Source organism: Pelodiscus sinensis, chromosome 15 (genome assembly GCF_049634645.1).
Source record: "Pelodiscus sinensis isolate JC-2024 chromosome 15, ASM4963464v1, whole genome shotgun sequence".
Taxonomy (NCBI): domain Eukaryota; kingdom Metazoa; phylum Chordata; order Testudines; family Trionychidae; genus Pelodiscus; species Pelodiscus sinensis.
The window spans coordinates 30155765-30178152 of record NC_134725.1 but is presented as its reverse complement, the minus strand read 5'-3'; the positions used below and the strand labels follow the sequence as shown (position 1 = coordinate 30178152).

Below are 22388 nucleotides of genomic sequence, written 5' to 3'. Positions count from 1 at the left end.
ACCCCTGCTGCCCAAGACCCTGGCAAGTGGGGACTGGGGTAACAAACCCTGAACGGTGGACTAGGCCTCTGGGCCTGCAAACTGAGGACTAGGCCAGTGGGCCGTATTTCCCCTAAGAGAGGGGCATCGTACTTTGGACCTAGGCCAGTGGGCCGTATTTCCCCTAAGAGAGGGGCATTGTACTTTGAAACTAGGCCAGTGGGCCGTATTTCCCCTAAGAGGGGGGCATCGTACTTTGGACCTAGGCCAGTGGGCCGTATTTCCCCTAAGAGAGGGGCATCGTACTTTGGACCTAGGCCAGTGGGCTGTATTTCCCCTAAGAGAGGGGCATTGTACTTTGAAACTAGGCCTCTGGGCCTGCAAACTGAGGACTAGGCCAGTGGGCCGTATTTCCCCTAAGAGAGGGGCATCGTACTTTGGACCTAGGCCAGTGGGCCGTATTTCCCCTAAGAGAGGGGCATTGTATTTTGAAACTAGGCCAGTGGGCCGTATTTCCCCTAAGAGGGGGGCAGTGTACTTTGAGGGCTAGACCCAGACGGGCCGAATTAGGCCACGGATGGGGGTGGCAACCCCAAGACAGGGGCGAGCCCCCCGACAGTGGGTTAATGTGCTCTTGTGCCTTTAATAATGTCCCTTTAAAAAACTACCACCTGTCTTCAGTTGTTTTTCCTTTTAGTCTTGCTTCCCAAGGAACCTTCCCTACCAGCAATCTGAGTTTACTAAAATCTGCCTTCCTGAAATCCATTGTCTCAATTTTTCTGTTCTCCCTTCTATCATTCCTTAGAATCATGAACACCATGATCACTTTCACCCAAGCTGCCTTCCACTTTCAAGTTCTCAAGCAATTCCTCATTTGTTAAAATCAAATCTAGAACAGCTTCCCCACCAATAGCTTTTTCCACCTTCTAAAATAAAAAATTGTCTCCAGTGCAATCCAAGAACTTGTTGGATAATCTGTGCCATGCTATATTAGTTTCATAGTTGAAGTCTCCCATCATTACCAAGTCCCATGCTTTGGCTGATTTTATTAGTGGTTTAGAGAAAGCCTCATTCACTTCTTCTACCTGGGTAGATGATCTGTAATAGATGCCCTACTATGACATCAACCTTGTTTTTTATCCCTTTTAACCTTACCCAGAGACTCTCAACAAATCTGTCTCCTATGTCCATCTGAACCCCAGTCCAATGATATACACTTTAATACTGAAGACATCACCTCCTCCCTTTTTCCCTTGCCTATCCTTCCTGAGTAAGCTGTACCCTTCTATATCAATATTCCACATAGTCTTATCTCACCAAGTCTCTGATACCAACTGTGTCATAGATGTGTTTATTTAATAGCACTTCAAGTTTTTCCTGCTTATTCCCCATATTTCTTGCATTTGTATACAGACAACTAAGATTTTAGTTTGATTTTGCCCCCTACTTCTGCCTACTCTCTTCTTTATCCTAGCTATTGCAGTCCATGCTCCCCCCAATTTCTGACCTATCTCCCAGGTCTCCATGTTCTTCACTTATCTGTGGGCTTTGGTCACCTACCGCGGTCAAACCTAGTTTAAAGTCATAAATGATCATAAGTGGTCAGGACCTCACAGTTCTATGCCTCCCACAGCGAATGATGAAAAACTCAACTAGGGCACTAAGGAACATCCCTGATACATCACCCACTAGAACACTTGAATGAGTCAGAGAAGTCCATACCAGGCTGACCCTGCCTAGCACCTGAGCTCTGATACAGAAATACTCAAAGCCTGGAATAACTTGTCACAGTCCATATTTCTTGGTCATGCTATAGTCAAGTCCAGACTCCAGAGAAAACAAATTAAAAAACTACAATGATAATAACTAAAGGAAAGGATTTGGCTAGAGTCTGCCTATTGATTGCCCCAGCACTAAGGGGATACTGCTATCACACAAGCCAGTTATGAAGCAGATTATCTAAAAACAGCCTCCCTTAAGGATTAATGAGAGCAGACAGATTAAGACTGTGCTGATGGATTTGGCAACAACAATGAAGGATCGATACCAAAATACACCATTCTGTTTAGGTTGGTTGAACAGTACTGTTGTATAGCTACCTTGATTAATCCAGATAAAATTAACACTGGAGAGTCACTTTTTTTCTGGTCCATGCTAACAAGCATTTCAATTTGGAAGCTCAAAGCCAATGGAAGAATTGGAAGGACTCACAACTTCCCCAGGTATTTTGATGTCTAGGCAAGTAACAAAAGGCGACATCATCATGATCAAGCACTTTCTTTTACGGCTGGTTCTATACGTACACTGGAACTGAAGCAACAACTTGATTGTATTTGCATCGCTGGCTATTTTGCTGCAAGTGTGGGTATGGACACTTATTTCAGATTTTGAGTGTCCTGTTGTGATGGAATTTAAAATCAGTAAAAAGCATAACTTAAATCAAAATAGGGCACTCGTAATCCAAAATAAGTGTGTCCACACCCAGACTTGCACCAAAACAGCTAGCAGGGAGAATTATAACCAAGTTTGCTGCTTCAGAAGAAGGTGTATATAGATCAACCTGTGGGGTTTTTGATTTATTACATGATTTTGCATTTCAGCAGGGAAGCAGTTGGGTGGAGACTGCAATAACTAATTCCACTTTAGCCTCATTTAACATCTCTGATCCTCTCCAACAATTTAAATCAACGTGCTGGCAGATGTTCACCAATCTCCCCTTTGTTGGGCAGGAGGCTGAGCTCCAGCAGCCTGCTAAACTGGAAGGGCAGAGCTGAATGAGCACCATGCCTAAGGGGGAACTGCTGGGGTAGATTCATAGATGTTAAGGCCAGAAGGGATGATTGTGCTCATCTAGTCGGACCTGCTGTATCACAGGCCTTTGCAACCTCCCCCAGACAGGAAGGTCTCAGAGTCTAAGGAACAGGCACTTGTTGGGAGAGAGTTTTGATTAAGTGAATGGGCTAGTTCACTGGAGATACAGTGCTGTAGCTACAAAACGCTAGCTTCACAAAGGGGGAGCTTCGGCAAGGGATGGAGATGTGATGTGCTCAGCCATGGAGCAGTGGGTCACAGACCACATCCTGAGTTCAACTCAAGTCAACAGGAGTTTTACCTCTAACCCCATAGCGTATTATGTATTATTGTATGGCCGAGGTGCCAAGGAGCAATGGATGAGGACCCAGTGTGCTAAGTGCTATACAAACACAGAGCAAAAAGACTGGCCCTGCCCCAAAGTGCTTACAATCTAAGTGTAAAACAGACAGATGGGTGGTGGGTCAGCATGGCAGGCCGTGTTCTCAGCACACTAGGAGCCTAACCATTACCGAGTTTTGTAGGCACAGCAGGAGAATTCTAAGGAGAAATCCAAGGGTGGACAACAGTATATCTTTGTGGATGTTTGAGGAATTCCTCTCAAGCATAAGGGAGCATGCAAAAGCAGGGGGGGGCTTATTTGAAAATTTAAGCTCAGTGGTTACAAACACGAGCAACTGAAGGCTGCTCAACAGGGCAGCCTCGAGAGGAGTTATACCTCCAGAGAAAGGATGTGATGCCTTTGCAGGGCAGCTCATAGTGAGCCACCTCCCTGTTCAACAGAGAGGAGATTTCATAGACTCATAGGCTGTGTCTACATTGGCACCCCTTTCCGGAAAAGGGATGCTAATGTAGCACATTGGAATAGCAAAATCCGCGGGGGATTTAAATATCCCCCGCGGTATTTGCATTAACATGGCTGCCGCTTTTTTCCGGCTTGGAGATAAGCCGGAGAAAAGCGCCAGTCTAGATGTGATTCTCCGGAAAATAAGCCCCTTTCCGGAGGATCTCTTATTCAAGTAGGAATAAGAGATCCTCCGGAAAAGGGCTTATTTTCCGGAGAATCACGTCTAGACTGGCGCTTTTCTCCGGCTTATCTCCAAGCCGGAAAAAAGCGGCAGCCATGTTAATGCAAATACCGCGGGGGATATTTAAATCCCCCGCGGATTTTGCTATTCCAATGTGCTACATTAGCATCCCTTTTCCGGAAGGAATGCCAGTGTAGACGTAGCCATAGACTTTAAGGTCAGAAGGGACCAATTTGATCATCTAGTCTGACCCCCTACACAATGCAGGCCACACAATCATACCCACCCACTGCTAGAATAATCCTCTCACCTGTATCTTAGATATTGAAGTCCTTGAAACGATGGTTCAAAGACACCAAGATGCAGAGAATCCTCCCGCTAGTGACTCATGCCCCATGCTACAGAGGAAGGCGAAAAACCTCCAGGGCCTCTGCCAATCTACCCTAAGGAAAATTCCTTCCCGACCCCAAATATGGCGATCAGCTGAACCCTGAGCATGTGGGCAAGACTCACGAGCCAGACACCCAGAAAAAAGTTCTCTATAGCAACTCCTATCTTCCCACCATTGGCCTATTTACCACTGATAGTGAAAGGTCAATTAATTGCCAAGATCATATTACCCCATCAAACCATCCTCTTCATAAACCCATCTAGCTTTATCTTGAAGTCAGATAGGTCTTTTGCCCCCACTACTTCCCTTGGAAGGATGTTCCAGAACTTCACTCCTCTGATGGTTAGAAACCTTCGCCTAATTTCGAGTCTAAACTTCCTAATAGCCAGCTTATATCCATTTGTTCTTGTGTCCACATTGGTATTGAGCTTAAATAATTCCTCTCCCTCCCTGGCATTTATCCCTCTAATATATTTAAAAAGAGAAATATCTCCCCTCAGCCTTCTTTTGGTTAAGGTAAACAAGCCAAGTTCCTTGAGTCTCCTTTCATAAGGCAGGTTTTCCATTCCTTGGATCATCCTAGTGGCCCTTCTTTATACCTGTTCCAGTTTGAATTCATCCTTCCTAAACATGGGAGACCAGAACTGCACACAGTATTCCAAATGAGGTCTCACCAATGCCTTGTATAACGGCACTAACACCTCCTTATCCCTACTGGAAATACCTCGCCTAATACATCCCAAGACCGTATTAGCCTTTTTCACAGCCATGTCACAATGGCAGCTCATAGTCATCCTGCGATCAACTAGGACTCCAAGGTCCTCCTCCTCCTCCGTTACTTCCTGATGTGTCCCCAGCTTATAACTAAAATTCTTATTTTTAATCCCTAAATGTATAAACCTTACACTTCTCACTATTAAATTTCATCCTATTACTATTACTCCAATTTACAAGATCATCCAGATCTTCCGGTATGATTTCCCGATCTTTTTCTGAATTGGCAATACCTCCCAACTTTGCGTCATCCACAAACTTTATTAGCACACTCCCACTTTTAGTGCCGAGGTCAGTAATAAAAAGATTAAATAATAATAGTCCCAGAACTGATCCCTGAGGAACTCCGCTAGTAGTTTCGTTTCATTCTTCATGACTCCAGTAATCAACTCTGGTGAGCACTAAATTCCCACTCACCCAGCGCAAAGTTAAAATCTCCATAAAGTAAAACAATGCACAACATGGGAGCAACTTCATATTTCATGCCTCTGCCTGCAACCACAGCCCATGTCTCTCAGAACTCTTAAACCTCTATTGTGCTAGGCATGCACAATCATGCAGGTCCCTCCCTCAGGCCCAGCTCATAGGCATTCCTACAGCAATGAAATATCTGGGCATGAGCAGATGAACAATGACAATTACAGAGGATGCTACAGGAAAAAAGTTATATGAGTGGTGGGGGAGGGAGACCCCTTTACAATGAGGGATAGAGGCAAGGCTATGAAAGGAAATGTACTGGAAGATGGGACTGGGTAACCAAGGATGAACCACTCAAAATTGCCTTCTTCTATTCATTCCCCCTGAACCATCTGGCACCAGTCACGGTAAGAAGACAGGATAGGAAGATAGGTGGATCATTGGTCTGACTCAGCTCAATTATAATGTAAGAATGGCCTTCTGTTTACAGAAAATATCTGCGGGTTCATGGAAAATGAGTATCTTTTGTGCTGAGGTTTCCTTTGAGAGACCAGGGACTCATGACACATTAGAATGATAAGCACATAGTTTTCACCCTTCACTAAAGGTCACAGAATGTTCAATAAGCAATCCCTCCATCCACAAGCTGGGCAAGACAGCAATCAACAAGACATCCCCATATTGTGCTGTTCCAGCTAATCATTAATGCGGAAACTGTCCCTTTGGCTTGGCTCACAACAATTCAGTGCACTGAGGAGCAAAGGGAGTAATCCTTCACATAGCTATTTCAGATAAGCCTTGTTGATGAATTTAGCCTTAAAAAAATTAGATGTTTTTGCCTTTCCCATTAAGAACACCTGTATTTCTACAGAGATTGTAGAGAATTTATTTTAAACAAAGCAAAAGTGAACAATACAGGAATGGAATAAACATGCCAGACCAGTGGGATTCACCTTGCTAGCACCCTGTCTCTCTGATAGTGGCCAGTACAGGATACTTCCCAGGAAGGTAAAAAACTTTAAGGCTATGTCTAGACTGCAGAGTTTTTCCGGAATACCTCCAGTATACTGGAAAAGCTCTGCCGCGTTCAGGGAACACGTCTGCTTTTTTGGAACAGTTTTTTAAAAAGCTGGTGCGTTCTTTCGGCATTCCTCACCGAGAGGAATTTTTTTTGAAATTTGTTCCGAAAGAGGAGTTTTTTCTGAAATTTGGCCCCATGTAGACATAGATGGCATCATTCTTGAAAAATCTCTCATAGGACGTAGCAAACCTGCACCAAACTATCGTTAAAAGCACACGCTTACTAGCCCTGGGTAGGTTTCTTCCTCCGCAGTCTCCTTCCAAACTTGCTCTTACCACATAGACAAAAGTGACCTAAAATTTCTTGATATGTTAAATGATTGCTTCTTGGAGTAGCCGGTTTTGGAACTCACAAGGGGAGAGGCTATTCTTGATTTAGTCCTAAGTGAAGCGCAGGATCTGGTTCAAGAGGTAAATATAATTGGAGTGCTTTGAAATAGTGACAATAATGTAATCAAATGTAACATCCCTGTGGCAGGAAAAACACCTCAGAAGCCCAACACTGTTGCATTTAATTTCAGAAAGGGGAACTACACAAAAATGAGGTAGTTAGTTAAACAGAAATTAAAAGGTACAGTGACAAAAGTAAAATCTCTGCAAGATGCATAGAAACTTCAAAGACACCATAATAGAGGCACGAGTTAAATGCATACCCCAAATTAAAAAAACACAATAAGAGAACCAAAGAAGTGCCACTGTGGAAGCAGAGACAGATAAAAAGATATCTTTTAAAAAGTGGAAGTCAAATCTTAATAAGGAAAATAGAAAGGATCATAAAGTTTGTCAAATTAAGCGTAAAAATATAATAAGAAAAGCCAAAAAGGAGTTTAAAGAACAGCTAGCCAAAAACTCAAAAATTAATAGTAAAATAATTACATCAGAAGCAGGAAGCAGGCTAACAACCAGTGGGGCCCTTGGATCACTGAGATGCTAAAGGAGCCCTCAAAGATGATAAAGTCATAGTGGAGAAGCTAAATGAATTCTTTGCTTCAGTCTTCAAGGCTGAGGATAGTGGGGAGATTCCCAAACCTGAACCATTCTTTTTAGGTGACAAATCTGAGGAATTGTCCCAGATTCAGATGTCATTAGAAGAGGTTTTGGAACAAATTGATAAACTTAATAGTAACAAGTCACCAGGACCAGATGGCATTCACCCAAGAGTTCTGAAAAAACTCAAATTGGAAATTGCGGAACTATTAACTGTGGTTTGTAACCCATCCTTTAAATCAGCTTCTGTACTGAATGACTGGAAGACAGCTAATGTGACACCAATATTTAAAAAGGGCTCAGTGCATGGTCAACCTGTGGAATTCCTTGCCAGAGAATGTGGTGAAGGCTAGAACTTTAATAGGGTTAAAAAAAGAGCTAGATAGATTCATGGAGGTTAGGTCCATCAATGGCTATTAGCCAGGTTGGGTAGGAATGGTGTCCCTAGCCTCTGTTTCCCTGGAGGTGGGTGACAGGGGAGGGATCACGTGAGGATTACCGATTGTGATCCCTTCCTCTGGGGCATCTGGTATCGGCCACTGTTGGGAGACAGGATACTGGGCTAGCTAGACCTTTGGTCTGACCAAGTATAGCCGTTCTTATGTTCCATGTTCTTATCCAGGAAGAGTGAGCTGGGATGGGACAGCACAGAGTAATGGGGTCTGGTAACCCTTCCTAGCTTCGAGTCATCAAATAGAAGTGTTTCCTTGTGTGACTTCTGGATAATAAGATTTGGAAAAACAGCATTGTTAGCAAACACTGCTAGGAAAGGGCAACTCATTCACATGCAAATGGCTTCTTCTGAAGATAGCCTAGCAGACTCTCTCTCACTCTCCGGCTACAGCCCCAAAACCCAGCCTGCTTCCCTCTGCATCTGACATGGCTATCCAAGACAACTTCCCAGTCCTCCAGTGTCCCCCATGAGGGCAAGTGACAGTTCTGAGGACTGAGCAGGGGGGACTCAGAGCCAGGGGTCCAGACTTTAAGCCTGGAGTGGTTCACCTTGGGCATGATACTTTTACCATTCCTTGCCTCAGTTTATTCCCCAGTCTAACAGAAGAGAAGATCTTTCACCTACAAGAGAAGAGAAAAACCCGAAGAGTTTTTTGGTGTGTGTGTGTGGGCGGGGAATATAAAGAGCACAGATTGCCTCCAAATTCAGCAACACAATATGCAGCATTTTCCCCAAGCCAGAAGCCCAACAATAAAGGTGGGGAACCTCAGGCCCAAGGGCTGGATGCAGCCCTGGCTAGCCTGGATCTGGTCCCCCAAGGCTTGGGGCTTCCCCTCCAGAACTGGGGAGCCCAAACTGGTGATCCAGACCTCCCATACACAAAATCTGTTAACCTTAGCTCCCCAAGGCTCTGGTGTGTGAGAGGAATGTGGAGAATGTCTTTCTCCTTCTCAGATGGGGGCTGCCTCAGTGAAGGTTTGTTGTTTGTTTTCTTTCTCACTTGTGTGCAGCCCCCGACTCATTTTTCTGTGGATCAGCAGCACCCGACCCAAAAAAGGTTTCCCACCCCACCCTACAAAGAGAGGCCACTCAGTTACCTGGCTGAAAAGCAAACAGTTCGTTTGTTTGATGGGAGAGCCTTTGACATGGCAGCCTGCCTATCCCGGAGGAAAGTCACAAGAGCTCTCAACCAAACGCAAGTGCTGAGGGTCAGGATTGCTGGGAAGTTTGCATTCAGGGAAGGATGCCAGCCACCTCATGATTCAGCATGCACTGTAAACGCAGAGCCAAAAAGGGACAGAGGCAGAGCCCTTGAACTCCACACATGTGGTTAACCGCACTTCTCCTCCACTCCCAACGCCCTGCTTGTGTTCCTTTAACCAGTTGCGTTCTCACTGGGAAAAGACAAGACCCACCAAGCTCCTGAGAGTACAGCCATGAAATGGAGCCCTGAGCAGGACTGGCTGAGTAGATTGGAGGGGGAGAAGTTATAGCCATGCTGAGGATAAAGAAGAGCGAGAATAGGTGAGAGAAAAAAAGAAATCCCATTAGCAGAGAAAAAAGTGCCTTTCGAGTCTCTTCGACACCCCACCCAATCCAAATCACTGTGTGCAACAACAAGGTCACACAATCCTATGCCAGTCCTGAGAGACATGAGAGATTTGCCTTACCGCATGTGTCCGGCTGATCTGAACTGGGTAGGACATGGTGTGAGGGGGATAGCGGGGCTCAGTGGCTCGCCAGTTCTGTGTCACGGGCTGAGTAGATCCAGACATGTTGAAGTAGACTGGGAGGTTTGTCTCCTTTGACTCTCTGTCTCAAAAGAACTAGGAAATCCAGAAACTCCTCTTCGTTATAGGCCTGTTGGCCACGTCATCCTACAACTGCAAGGAAACAGGAAAGCAAAAGATTAAAACTTGCTCAAACCACAGTCCAGCTAAACGACAAAGTCAAGCCACAAATGGTTTCTAAAACCTCACTGCCTTCTATTTTCTTAACAGGGCTATTCTTCACAAAGTACTATTGCCTGATTCCGTTAACCAAGGAATAATCCAATGAAGGCTGAGCTGTCAAGAAGAGAATCTACTGGGTGAAGGGAATTGGTGGGAAGTCTCTGAGTCACTGGAAACTGGACTGGGAAAGGCGCTGGATAACATACTTTGCTCATGAGCCACTGGGAGGTGGACAAGTTGACATCATTATTCCCACCTCTTGAGACCATCTTGTCTCTCTGCCGTCCAACCCTTCATTAAAACTCACTTCTTTCAGAAACATGGCTGTCTTGACTGCAGCACCACCTGAACCTTTCATTTCAAAACCTCGTACTTCAAGTGCCACATATAGTATAAGCCATATGCCACCTTTATTTGTGGTTACCTCTTCTCACACATGCACCTTTCTTTCCACATGTTTCTTCGGAGCCTATCATCCATCTGATGATACAAGCCCTGACCCTGTAACCCTCTCCCACAGAAGTAGCCTTATGCATGGAAGGCATCCCACAGAACTCAACTGCAGCTCTCAGACTGGTGTTTGCAGGAAGGCTATGCCTGTTATCCTCTTTTAAAGCCTTTACAAATGACAGTGCTATGTAAACATTACATCAAACGCCACACACCCCTGATCTCAGTCACTAGGACCAGTATCCAAGGAATCCACCACAGCACTCTTGAACAGAATGTCAGATGTTACAATTCTTTTTGCAGCTGCAATGAAAAAAAGCCCAAACGAGTGAGAGAGTTCCCTCTTCACGCAAAAAAAGAGATTTACAAGTTGTTGATTTTTATAGACACTTTCAGCGGTTTATTTTAAGAGGTTTTTAAGCCCCACTTTGTCAGGATTTCAACTTAAAATAACTAATTGTCTTAATGCTGCCCTTTATTCCTGGCGGTTTAAGAGGCATTAAGCATTATTCCAGTATTAACCGTTAATTATACAAAGCATAAATTTCCACCATCGCCTGGATTTAGCAAACATTGCCACTGCAGCAGTGAACCCTTTAGGTGAACAGCTGCAGTTTATGTGCGAAAGAAACCCAACTGTTATTCCAACCCTTCTCGGCACATACTATCCCCTCTCTCCAAGCTATCCAGGTCTTAGCTGGGGTATTCCTTAGGGATGTAAAATCCTGTTTAATGAGTTAACTGATTAAAGAGAGAGTGAGGGGCTGACGCAACTCTCCTCCGTTGCCACAGACACGGGCTGTTCTGGCCAGGCTGGAACATCCCTGTCCATGGTGGGCCACACAGGACTGGAGCAGTCCCCTGCCTGTGGAGAACAGAGAGCCCCCAGTGCTCCAGAACTGGTAATTAAAAGTGCTGTCATATGGGTGGAAACTGGGTAACTATTGCATTTTATTAATATCAGCAGAACTGACTCAAATGGGTGTTGTGTAGTCTTGCCTTAATCTTTGTATTCATGCCCGTCAGTGTCAAAGAAAGAAGCTATCTATCTAACCTATCTATCTACCTACCTATCTAGCTAGCAGATATACAGACACATACACACACACACATTTGCATATATATGCAACCACACTTAAGCTGTGGCCCACAGCATGTGCTATGAGTATCATTGTGGCCCCCGGGGCTTCTAAAGTTGAGAAACCCTGGGTTAACCCATTAACCTTTCATATCCCTAGTATGCATTGGGCTTAAGGTTGTGTTGATGAATAGACCCCTGCCACCACCACACCGGGAGCAGCACAGAGCATTTACAGGACTGTAAATTATAGCTGAGCCCCTTTCCAACAGCTCCTGGCCATTGCTATAGTCAAGAGCACCTCATACCCAGTCCGATGTCTCTCTCAACTGAAACAGCAGTTGGCATGTGCCAATAACATAAAAGAAAAGAAAAGTGGGGGGTGGAGAGGGGAGAAGGAGAGAGAAGAGAGGAAGTTGGTTTTTCTCCTTGGGACCGCAGATCAGCCCCGACAATAAACTGCTTTGCTATCTGCTGAAGGCAGATAGGGTGAAGCCAGAGGCATGCCACTGCCTGGTTCGTTTGCCTGTCTCTAGGCATCCTTTGCAAACACATGCCAGCGGCGGCTGACATCAAACCATCCAGTGACCGCCGGAGTGCTGGATGCTGCACTGTGCTAGAAGAACCCTGGCATTCCCTTATTTGTTCCCATAGAAAGAAACTGCTGCCAAGAATCAACAGCCAAGCAATGACCACATTTGGGGGAGGGTGTTCTTACAGGTGAGCACTGCAATAAATGATAATCATCTGCAGGCCTCAGGCGCTCCCAACCTCCTTATTGTAAGTGGGTGATTTTCAGTAACCTGGCCGGGGGGGGGGGGGGGGACATGCAGAGAAGGTTGTCAATGTCCTTGTAGAATCAGACAGAGAAGCCAGGAATCTCAACTCCCCAGTTCCCTGCTCTAATAAGTAAAGAACAAAGCTTCCCATTCATATTTGCAGCTTACTAACACATTGTAAAAGGAGGCTAGTTCTTTTCCCAATCCCTAGCATCCTGAGGCACATGTTCTAAGAAGCCATAAATTCCCACTACTGCCACCAAAAGGTAGACAATTTTACTGACCTGGAACTCAGTGCTATTCAATGGAATTCACCCTGCAGACCATGGGGGAACTTTAAAGTGCCTGAATGGCAGCAGTCATTTATTTACACTTCCATTTTGACTAACTTCTCTTTGCAGTTCTGTCTGGATGCCATGCTAGTTTTCACTTCCTGTCCTAAACTATGACATAGTGCTCCTACTGCCCTGTTAAACAGCTGGTTTGTTCATCCACCACTGAATCTTTAGGAAGAAGGAATTCCATGCATGGATACATATGTGGGAGCAAATTCCTCCCTGTTTATACCTGGGTAACCCTAATCAACTACACTAAGCTTGCCATAGGGTTGCAAACTAATCACACAAAACCTAATACTCTTGCCCTGCTCCTTCCCTGATGCCCTGTCCCTGCCCCACCCTGCTCCTTCCAATGCCACCCCCCCACTCTGTCCCCCTTCCTCTGTCACTCACTCTCCCCCATGCTCACTCACTTTCACCAGGATGGGCAAGTGGTTTGGAGGGAGAGGAGGGAGTTTAGATGTGGCAAGGGATTGAGGTGCAAGTGGAGGGGCTACATACTCTGGGAGGAGGCCCAGGGATGGGACAGGAGATTGTGGTGCAGGAAAGGGTCCCTGGGAGCAGGCTCTGACCGGCAGGTGCTTGCCTCTGGTGGCAACAAGTCCCAGTCAGCAGCATAGCTGGGCTAAGGCAGGCTCCCTGTCTGGTCTGCTCCTGGAAGCGATCAGCACACTCCCTGTGGCCCATAGGCAGTGGATGCCAAGTGGCTTTGTACATTGTCTCCTCCTGCAGGCACTGCCCCTGCAGCTCCCCTTGACTACAGTTCCCAGCCAATAGGATCTGTGGAGCAGTTGCTTGGGATGGGGTCAATGTACAGTGACCCCATTTCCCCCTCCCCCTGCAGCCTAGGGTCCCCTTTGGGCAGCAACATGGGGCCAGGGCAGGCAAGGAACCTGCTATAGTCCTGCTGTGCTGCTGGACTTTTAGCAGCTGATTTCCTGATTTGGTTTTGGGAGCTTCTGGGATATCAAGCTTAATTCCAGGAGCTTCTCAATGAAACCAGGAGGGATGGCAATGGCTGGCTCGGGTGTACACCCAGGCCCCCACAAGGGTTTGTAAAGCTTGCTGGGATGAAAGCCCTAAAGAAATTCAAGATCCTTATCCTTTCCTAACAACTAAACCAACCTCAGTTTGCAGCCTCCCAAGAGTTAATAAAGACACAAATGTACTGCTGGCTTCAGGGAGAATTGTGCCTTTAGTGGCTTTCAGTACATCAACTGCGCTGGCTGGACAGGTGGATTGCTCAATGCTATCATAGCTGCCTGTACGAAAGAAACGGGATGAATTTTTCCAAGTCAGATCAAAGTTTAAAGCAGCTTTAAAACACAGCACCAAGTGAGATGATGCAGCGTGAGCTGGTTTTAACACAGGGTGTTAAATGATCACCCTTAAAAGCATTTCAAGTTTGCCTATGCATCATTCGAGATAGCTCCTAAACTTCTTTACACGCTGTATTCAAAATACCTTGGGAAATTCATGGTCATGCTTTTGGGACACATCTTTGTCCCCAAGCCACATCTGAAAGGCCTATCCAACTTCCATTGAAAAGAACTACTTTAACGGAGAAACACTATGTTTATGATCATCAATATTATTATTGTTAAGTAAATAATTAATAATAATACTACCACCACTATCTCTCTCTTTTACAGGACTTAGGATTTCCATGTCTTGAGTCATACTGCACTGCACAGAAAATGACCAGGAGAAAAAAATGCTAAAAAGGACTCGAATTTTCTGCTTTGCCCTTTCAGGTATGGAACACAAGTTCTAACCCCCATCTACTAGCAGAAGGGAACAGATGAGCCACTCGAGATCCACAGCCAATCAAATCACCCTGTTAAAACAATCACACAGTGCCAGTTGTGTAGTTCACCAGGCACGTGAAAGCAGTACCGCAACATGCCTCCAATACCAAGAGCCACAGCGAACAGAGGGTTTCTTTGCAAACTACTCCTTAGAGGCTGAATGTAAAAGCCAATACCAGTCAGTGGACAGAAGTGAAGCCTTGTTTAGACTGCTCACATACTTGGGTTCATTAAAAATAAGGAACCAGCCAAGCCCTCTTAGACCACCCTGAACTTTAAGATGAATCTACAGATTTTAACATTTCATCTCAATAAAAACAGGCTTCCATTTGGACCAAGGTGGAACACATGGGTCACTGCTCTATGCAAAAGATGAAAGCTGCTGCCATCTGCTTCATTTTAACAGAAATCAGATGTGGCCATGGCAAATTGCCCATTTTACCTCGGGGTGAATGGGCAATTTGCCTCGGGGTGACAGTTTTGGAATTCTATTTTTATTTCTTGTATATTTCTTATACTTTTTTTCAAGAAAACTACCAGATAATTAATAACAAAATAGCAGGGTCATACAAGTGTCATTAATATTTTCCTGTGGAGCCCTTAGATCCATTGCGAAAAGCCCAAGAACTCCACAGAGCACACTTTTGGAGTGTGACCTGCACTGCTGTCATAACAAGTGTGCTAAAGGTATTCTGAAATACATCACCTGAAAACTGCTGACGTGCTGACAGAGACTATCACCAGGTGATCCCCGGATGGGTTGTTGTGTACAAAAACCATGTATATGTCCTGGAAAGTAAGTCCTTAAAGAATGCGTTCAAGAAGGTGTACATTAATCAAGTCTGCACTAGACAAAAAGGAATGTGCATTTATCTGCCTCACCAGCTTGATTACAGGTGGACCACATGGGAAGCATATTTACATATCAGGTAAACAAAGTAATCAAGCCAACAAGCTGAGGAAAAAGCAGTTTAATAAGCGCAGTGGAGGGCAGTGTGTGCACTGCAGGAAGTCTGCCTGGCTTTGGAGACAAAAAGACAATAAATTTGGAAAACCAAAAGATATCGCAGGTGATCCATCACTTAGGGAACATAGCAAACTGAGCTCTGGCCTGTAGGGCAGGAGAAACTGTTTTAGGCAGTGCTATAGCTTGCCAGAAGTACATTTTCAGTCACTAGAAAGCACGTTCTGTTTTGTCTTTAACCATTTTCTGTCTGTATTTTATCTCTGCTTAGCATCACTCCGTCTCTGCTCCTCATTAATGGACGTATTCTGAGTTTTACTATAAACCAGATCTCAGTGCAATTATACTAAATACCGAGCGAGTCCCCCAGCTAACGAAGCACAGTCTCTTCGGAGGCAGCAAACTTATTATTATGAGAGTATCCAGTGAGAGGACCTGGGACCGATAGAGAAGTGTGTATGGGAAACTTGGAAAGTGGGCTTCACCCACTGTTACCTGCCAGGCAAGGTATAGACTGGCAGAGTCTATGCACACTGTCCAGGCAGACAGACAGACTTGCAGCAACACAGCTCACACTGGTAGAGGCACAGAGCTAATGCATAGCTTACAGTTCCAGGTTCACTGTGGGGAGAATGTCACACACACCCAAGAGCAGTGAAAGGGAAAGAGAATCAATCTAATGATCCCTTTCCCTTAGCATCCCAAACTTTGAGACCAAACTATTAGATTACCCCTTTCTCTCCTGATTGTGACCAGAAGCAGACATTGTCTCACAAGAAAACTATTTCTTGCCGCCTCCATGAGGGATCATTTTATCCCCAGACCTGCAATAGCCATTACAGCTTAAGGTTGGGATAGATTTATAACCTCTGATTAGAAACAGTGGAAAGCAGAAGTTTGCCAGCAGGTCTGGCACCAGAGTATGACCACAGAGTTGTGCAATGGGCAGCTTCAGTTTAAAGAGCCTCCAGCATCATTTATATGCACCTGTTTGGCTGGATCAGCAGAATGCTACCCCCATTTCAGTGCTTAAACTCCTTTTCGTGGTACTCTGGCAGCTGCATTTGGTGGGATGTGTGGAAAGCCTCACGGCCGCAGGTACAGGACAAAGAAGACACAGCTTTGATTATATCTGTGCTGGGAAGTGGGGGGGGGGGGGGGGGAGAAGGAAGGGGGACAAAAAGTCACCTGGTAGACAGTGGAAGGAGCCTTATGCCCTTTTGCTAGGCCCTGCTTTAAACTTGTTTTCTAGGATTCTGACTTTGCTCTCTGGCCTCTCTAATGGGCCGTCATGAAGTTCTAACCCCACCAGCCAACTTGTGCTGATGCTCAGTCATAGCCCTACAGTAGTTACAGGAGGTTCCCTGAACTTTGTAGGACTGTCCAAGTTATAGTTAAATTGCCCGGACAGCTCTTCAAATGCTCTCTCTGCCAATAAAATAGGTTCTAACATCCACAGCTCTGTATGACTCTGATCAGCTGTTCTGAGTGCTCAGGCACATTGTGTGGCTGTAAACCCAGAAACAGCAAACACAGTCCTACACACACTAAATTCTTTTCCTTGACTTCAAAAGGCTTTGGATCAGGCCCCTTCTCTACTATGTACATGTTCTTCAAGTGAACATAGGTCGCCTGGAGTTATTGCTCTACTCTAATGCAAGCAGGAGACAATCAGATATGTATGAATAGCCAAGACAAATCTATCAGCTCCCAAATGAAGTATCATAATGGGCAAGGAATCCACCAGTACTTGCACTGCACATTCTATTTGTTTGGGATACAGTGGAAACAGAAGCATTTCCCAGGTGATGGTAGAAGTTTTGGACTATAACATCTGCATTATATTTTCCCATTCCCTAAACAAACATAAGCCCCATGTCATGTCAGCATAAAGGACATTTTTTTTCTTCTATTCTTTTAAATTATACTCCCTTCTTATAAGAAGGCTCTTTTTTGTTCTCTGTAACGCTTAGTGTTCCTTCTCCATGCTATTTGCCTTACTTATTGTCTTATCTTATTTCCCACATATTATTTTCCCTAATTTGCACCACAGGCAAATTAAACCATTTAATTTACAAAATCTTGTTGGAATATAGTTCATGTGCACACTGCCACAAACTCCGGAGTGCACAGAAGTTCTGGCAGATTTCTAACACTATATACTGAATGTAGGAAAGGCTTCAGGGGACTCAGGTTTGGTTTCAACTTTCCATCATCATCTCCGCATAACAGACTGCTGGGGTGGATGGGGTATGGAATAGCCAGAGCATCATATAGCTGGAGAACTGGAAAAAGTTGTGTGATCTTTGACCCTTGCAGTCAGGAATAATGTGTGTGCTCTGTCTAGATAGTGTTTTATCATGACTAACGACCTTCCAAAATGTAATATAATAATCTCAGAAACTATGTGACAAAGATTATATTTCTTAGAGAAATGGTGATGATAAAAGTACATACAAATATAAAAGGATTTGATCATTAATGGTTAGAATGTTGTGGGCCGAGAATTCTCCAAATATCCTCCAAAAGGTCCATTCATCAGTTTTCAGGCCTGTGAGGGTGAACAATGATACTTTCTTTTGTAATAAAAGACCAGGAGTACCAGTTCTGGTATCAAGGTCTTTGTGCAATAGGAATGTCAATGACTACTTCACAAGAAACCAAGAAATTCCAAGCGGGGCATTGGCAAGAAGAACTGATTTTCATGTATTTGCTTTTTATCAAACAAAATTACTAATTCACACATTTGCTATTGTTTGCAATCACAAAGCTATTCAGTTCAAACAGAGAGTCCAGTGGTTATGACTTGGGGGTCAGGATCCATGGGATCCATTTACCCATTATATTCATTTGGGCAAACCAGTTAGCCACTCTGTGCCTCAGTTTATCCATCTATAAGACAACACTAGTGAGACCCACTCATCTTACATAAAATCATAACTTACTCACATTTGAAAACACCTCTTGAGATTTTTCATTTAAGGTGGGCACCATAAGTTCTGAAAATTGTTTAAAGCAAAGATTAACTGAAATAAGGATCACAGAATGCTGTTTCTTCACAAACCTAAGAATGCTCATCTCACAGAAATCCAGGGTCCCTACTATGAAACGACGTGGCTTATTTCCTAGCTGAACACGATGTATAAGAGTCATACATTCCACAGCCTGTAATGTCATTAGTGCAGTCATTGTAACTTCTACATCCAGTGATCAGAACCAGATCTTGGACAGGTTAGAATTATGACTGATGTTTTCCTTTAAAGACTAATGCATGAAGAAATAATTAAGGTACAATGAAGTGCCTTTAGAGATGTTTCCAAAGAAATGCTTCATGATGAAATAATAATGGATCTGACTATTCAACATGTGCATGAAATTTCCTTGGAAGATCATCAACATTACAGGCACACATTCTGTACATAATGCAGCCACTAAATCCTGTGTATTGAAAAGCAGACTGAATGGCATGAATGTAGGACTCTGTGTGTAGCAAAGACGACCTAGACAAAGGTAATATTGAACATTTCAGAGCATTGTTCATTAGAAATTAAAAACAAAGACAGAGAATGAAAAAAAAAATCAAGGTTACCCAAATGCTGAATATGATAGGAATGAAAAAGCATTTATTTTACCCCATCACAAGGCACCTGCACAGGTTTATCTACCTGTTTTTTACTCTAATTGTTCAATGCCATCACTTAAAATCATGACATACCCCACCATACCCTATTCAGCATAAAATCCAGCCATGTTACTTTTTAAAGGCACAGAATTGTGGATCGTTATAACAAAGTATTTCTGTGGGGGGAACAGAGACTGGATAACTTATTTGATCTCTCCAACTATAACTCCCCATTGGCGTACTGGGATAACAGAGCAATGTTTATAAAGGACTTCAAAGATAAACTACCAGTTCAAGAAGCTGCCTCTCTCCCCAAGAGATATTGCCACAGCCATGGTCAAAAGTGGTGCTCCATCAAGAGAGTGAGTCAATATACAAGCAAAGGGAGCTACCAGCATGACGCTCTCTCAGTGATATGCTGTAGATGCTAAGGAGCAATTTCCACTTTTTGAATTCATGCAAAATATGCCTTTGACTTTGGCAATGAGTGTTTGGGAGGCTGAGATTGTGCTTTAAGAGACGATAACACAATTGCTAACTCAACACATAAATCAGGAAATAACAAACCATGAACTACAACTACTGTGGGGCTTTCCGAACATGTTTGCCTATTAAACCAAAACCTCATCCCATATTTCTATTTCCTTTTCTCTACAGTGAGTTGAAAGTACATCAGGCAGCCAGGTTTTGTGTCCACTTCTCACCCTTATTAAGTGCACCGGGCAGGAAGTTGCAACTGAGACCTCCCAAGGACAAAATTAGTACATGAGGCACTTTGGACTCTCAAATCACTAGCAAAAGTGCTGAGTTGGGGTCCATAAAAGCTACTAAAGACAAGACAGTCTCAGCTGAGCCATGGCTGGCTTGTATCCTCAAAGGGATCAAATACATGCCAGTTACTTTTTCATGTTATTTAAGAAATACAGGTTGAACCTCTCTAGGCCGGCACCCTCGGGCCCTGACCAGTGCCAAACCAGAGAATTTGCTAAACCACAGGTCAATATTGTCTAGCAGCTTTACCAACACTACCACTGCTGACTGGGGTCTTAGAGACATTTAGGGGTAAAATAGAGCTAAATAACAGCACAGAGCACTGAGACCCAGGACTAGTGGCTATAAACTAACTTTATGGGACCATGGGAAACTTGACTAAACCCATAAGTGGACATGCAGCTAACTAAAATCATACCAAACCATGGGTGTTGCCAGACCAGAGATTTCCAGACTAGAGAGGTTCAGTCTGTACAGGCATCTCTCAGGAGCATGCAGGTGATATGGAACCAACTTCTCAATTGTACCCTATTCCCATTCAGAAAAATCTGATTTATGTAGTGTCACCAATGTTAACATTTACAAGAAACTGAGAAATAGGACTTACCCTAGATCACACAGCACACACTTAGAAGCCAGTTGTGCCAGCTCTGACTATTGGAGCTGTTAACTTTTCCATTGTGATGCAACTTCATGATGAAACGCTTTTGTTACATGAGGAAAGGGGGCAATGCTACCAACACATATCACTACTGAAAGCAGCAAAAACAGGAATTTTAGCTGACATCACTCCTTTTAAACCGTTCCAACCAAGGCCAAGTCTACATGCACACTTTAAGCACTGTAACTTTATGGTTCAGGGGTATGAAAACACCCCTCCTACTCCCAGTGCAGCAATTTGCTACACTGTAAAATGCTGGTGTGAACCAGGCTACAGAGCTGGAAGCCATGCTTCCAATGCCCCTCACAGAGGTGGTTTACACAGAGCACTGGGAGTCCATGCTCCCAGTTGTGCAGTGGCCACACTTCCACTTAAAAGAGCTGCTGGAGCTATACTTTAAACTGTTAAGAGTAGACAAAGCCATGGTTGAGGTACAGGACCCATGCTTCGCTTTGTCCTTGGATTGCCTTCTCCAATATTTGCAAAATAGAGCATGTCTTCACATCTCTGCCTTACGGGGCAGTGTCAGATGTGCTCATGTTCTGCCAAATCCCCTCCACTTTTGTTATATTTCAAAATACAAGTAGCACATGTGGTCTATTTTTAGCTGTGACAGGACACAGATCTTATGCTTTGGGCCACAGAGAGCACCTGCAGCAGTCACTGTGCTTCTCAATTTTTCCACCAAAAACAGGGCTAATCCATTCCCAACTTTCCATAGCCAAACAAGTCTCTGTGGGTAGAGAGAGGGAGATAAAAGGAGAGAAGTGACTCCACACAGGGGACCTAGAAGAAAATGCCTGGCACCTGCAGAAGTGTCGTGCAAGTGTCTCACTTCTCTGAAGGTGCTAGTTATTACTTAAAAACACAGACAATGAGACTGAGATTTTGAAGGAGGTGCCCAAATCCCAGATGACACAGACATTTGGTCCCTTAAGCTCCTTTTAAAAACATGTTTTAGGAAAAGCCCTGAATCACCAACACTTCCCCTCACACACACACACACTGCACTGTTTCTCTGTTTTCCAAGTGGGAGCATCTTCTACTCCAGCTTCTCCACAGCAGTGCAAGGCCAGCGAGTCAAACCAAGGCAAGAGGATGGTGGATTCCTTTGTTCCCGAGACAAGTCCCACAACTGATGCCAAATCTGGGCACACCAGACTTGTTTATTATAGCTAACAAGAGCCTCAGCTTTTAAAAATCAGCAATATTAAGCAGAGCAGGAAAATGCAAGCAGGTAGGGGTGTTTTTATTTTGTTTGTTTTGTGTTTTTTTGTTTTTGGAATTTTTCCATGCACTTAAAGGCTTTTGTATATAGCGACACTCATTACTAAAGTGAATAATACACAGATTACACATGGGCCTTTAGAATAGCGAAGCCCATCAACAGAAAGTTTATGGCAGAGCCCACCCTTGATTATGTAATGTTACTTCTGTTGTCATGCCAGGATGCTTGTGGCCTGGCAAACCCACTGAAACAATTCTAAGCCAACTGGAACCAGAAAACACACAATTCTGAGCAGCCAGTTGATTACACTTAGCACCCAATAGGGACGCTGTAGATAATTAATAAGGTGTGGGGGGGGGGGGGGCAACAGCGGAAAAAGTGTGTTGAATCAATGCATGAGCCATTCATGAACAAAAGAGTTTTTTTAAGAGTGGGCTGGAAATAAAAAGCAAAATGGATCAATATTTGGCCTCTGAAGAGATGAATGGAAATCCACAAAAAGAGAGAGAGAGGATGCCTGGGAGGGGGAGGAAATTAGAGTGGAGGTGGAAAGATGGCAAACAACAATAACCCAGTACCAAAGAACTGATTAGATGGAGATGGTAGAGAAGAGACCAGGTCAAGACAGTGTAGAAAGCAAGACGCCATTAAGAAAGCACAGACGTAGTTGAAAAAAATCAACATTTCTGCTGAAAATCTTTTTTTTTTTTAGTTGGAAACTCAATTTGAGATGAAAATTTATGTTGAAAATGCGACACTAGGACAATTTCAACTGGCTCAGGCAGTGGGGAGTGAAAATACAGCAGGAATGGGGAG

At 44.1% G+C, this 22388-nt stretch overlaps 1 protein-coding gene across 25 annotated transcripts in view; it reads right to left on the bottom strand.

Annotated features, from left to right (window-relative positions):
* NCOR2 (nuclear receptor corepressor 2) overlaps window positions 1-22388 on the bottom strand; it is a 494549-nt gene that overhangs the window by 334459 nt on the left and 137702 nt on the right. For all 25 annotated transcript variants that reach the window (XM_075898492.1, XM_075898501.1, XM_075898496.1 and 22 more), the window contains one exon: window positions 9592-9804. In XM_075898492.1, coding sequence (XP_075754607.1) covers window positions 9592-9696 — 105 coding nt within the window. In that variant the 5' untranslated portion in view covers window positions 9697-9804. The remainder of the gene's footprint in view (window positions 1-9591; window positions 9805-22388) is intronic.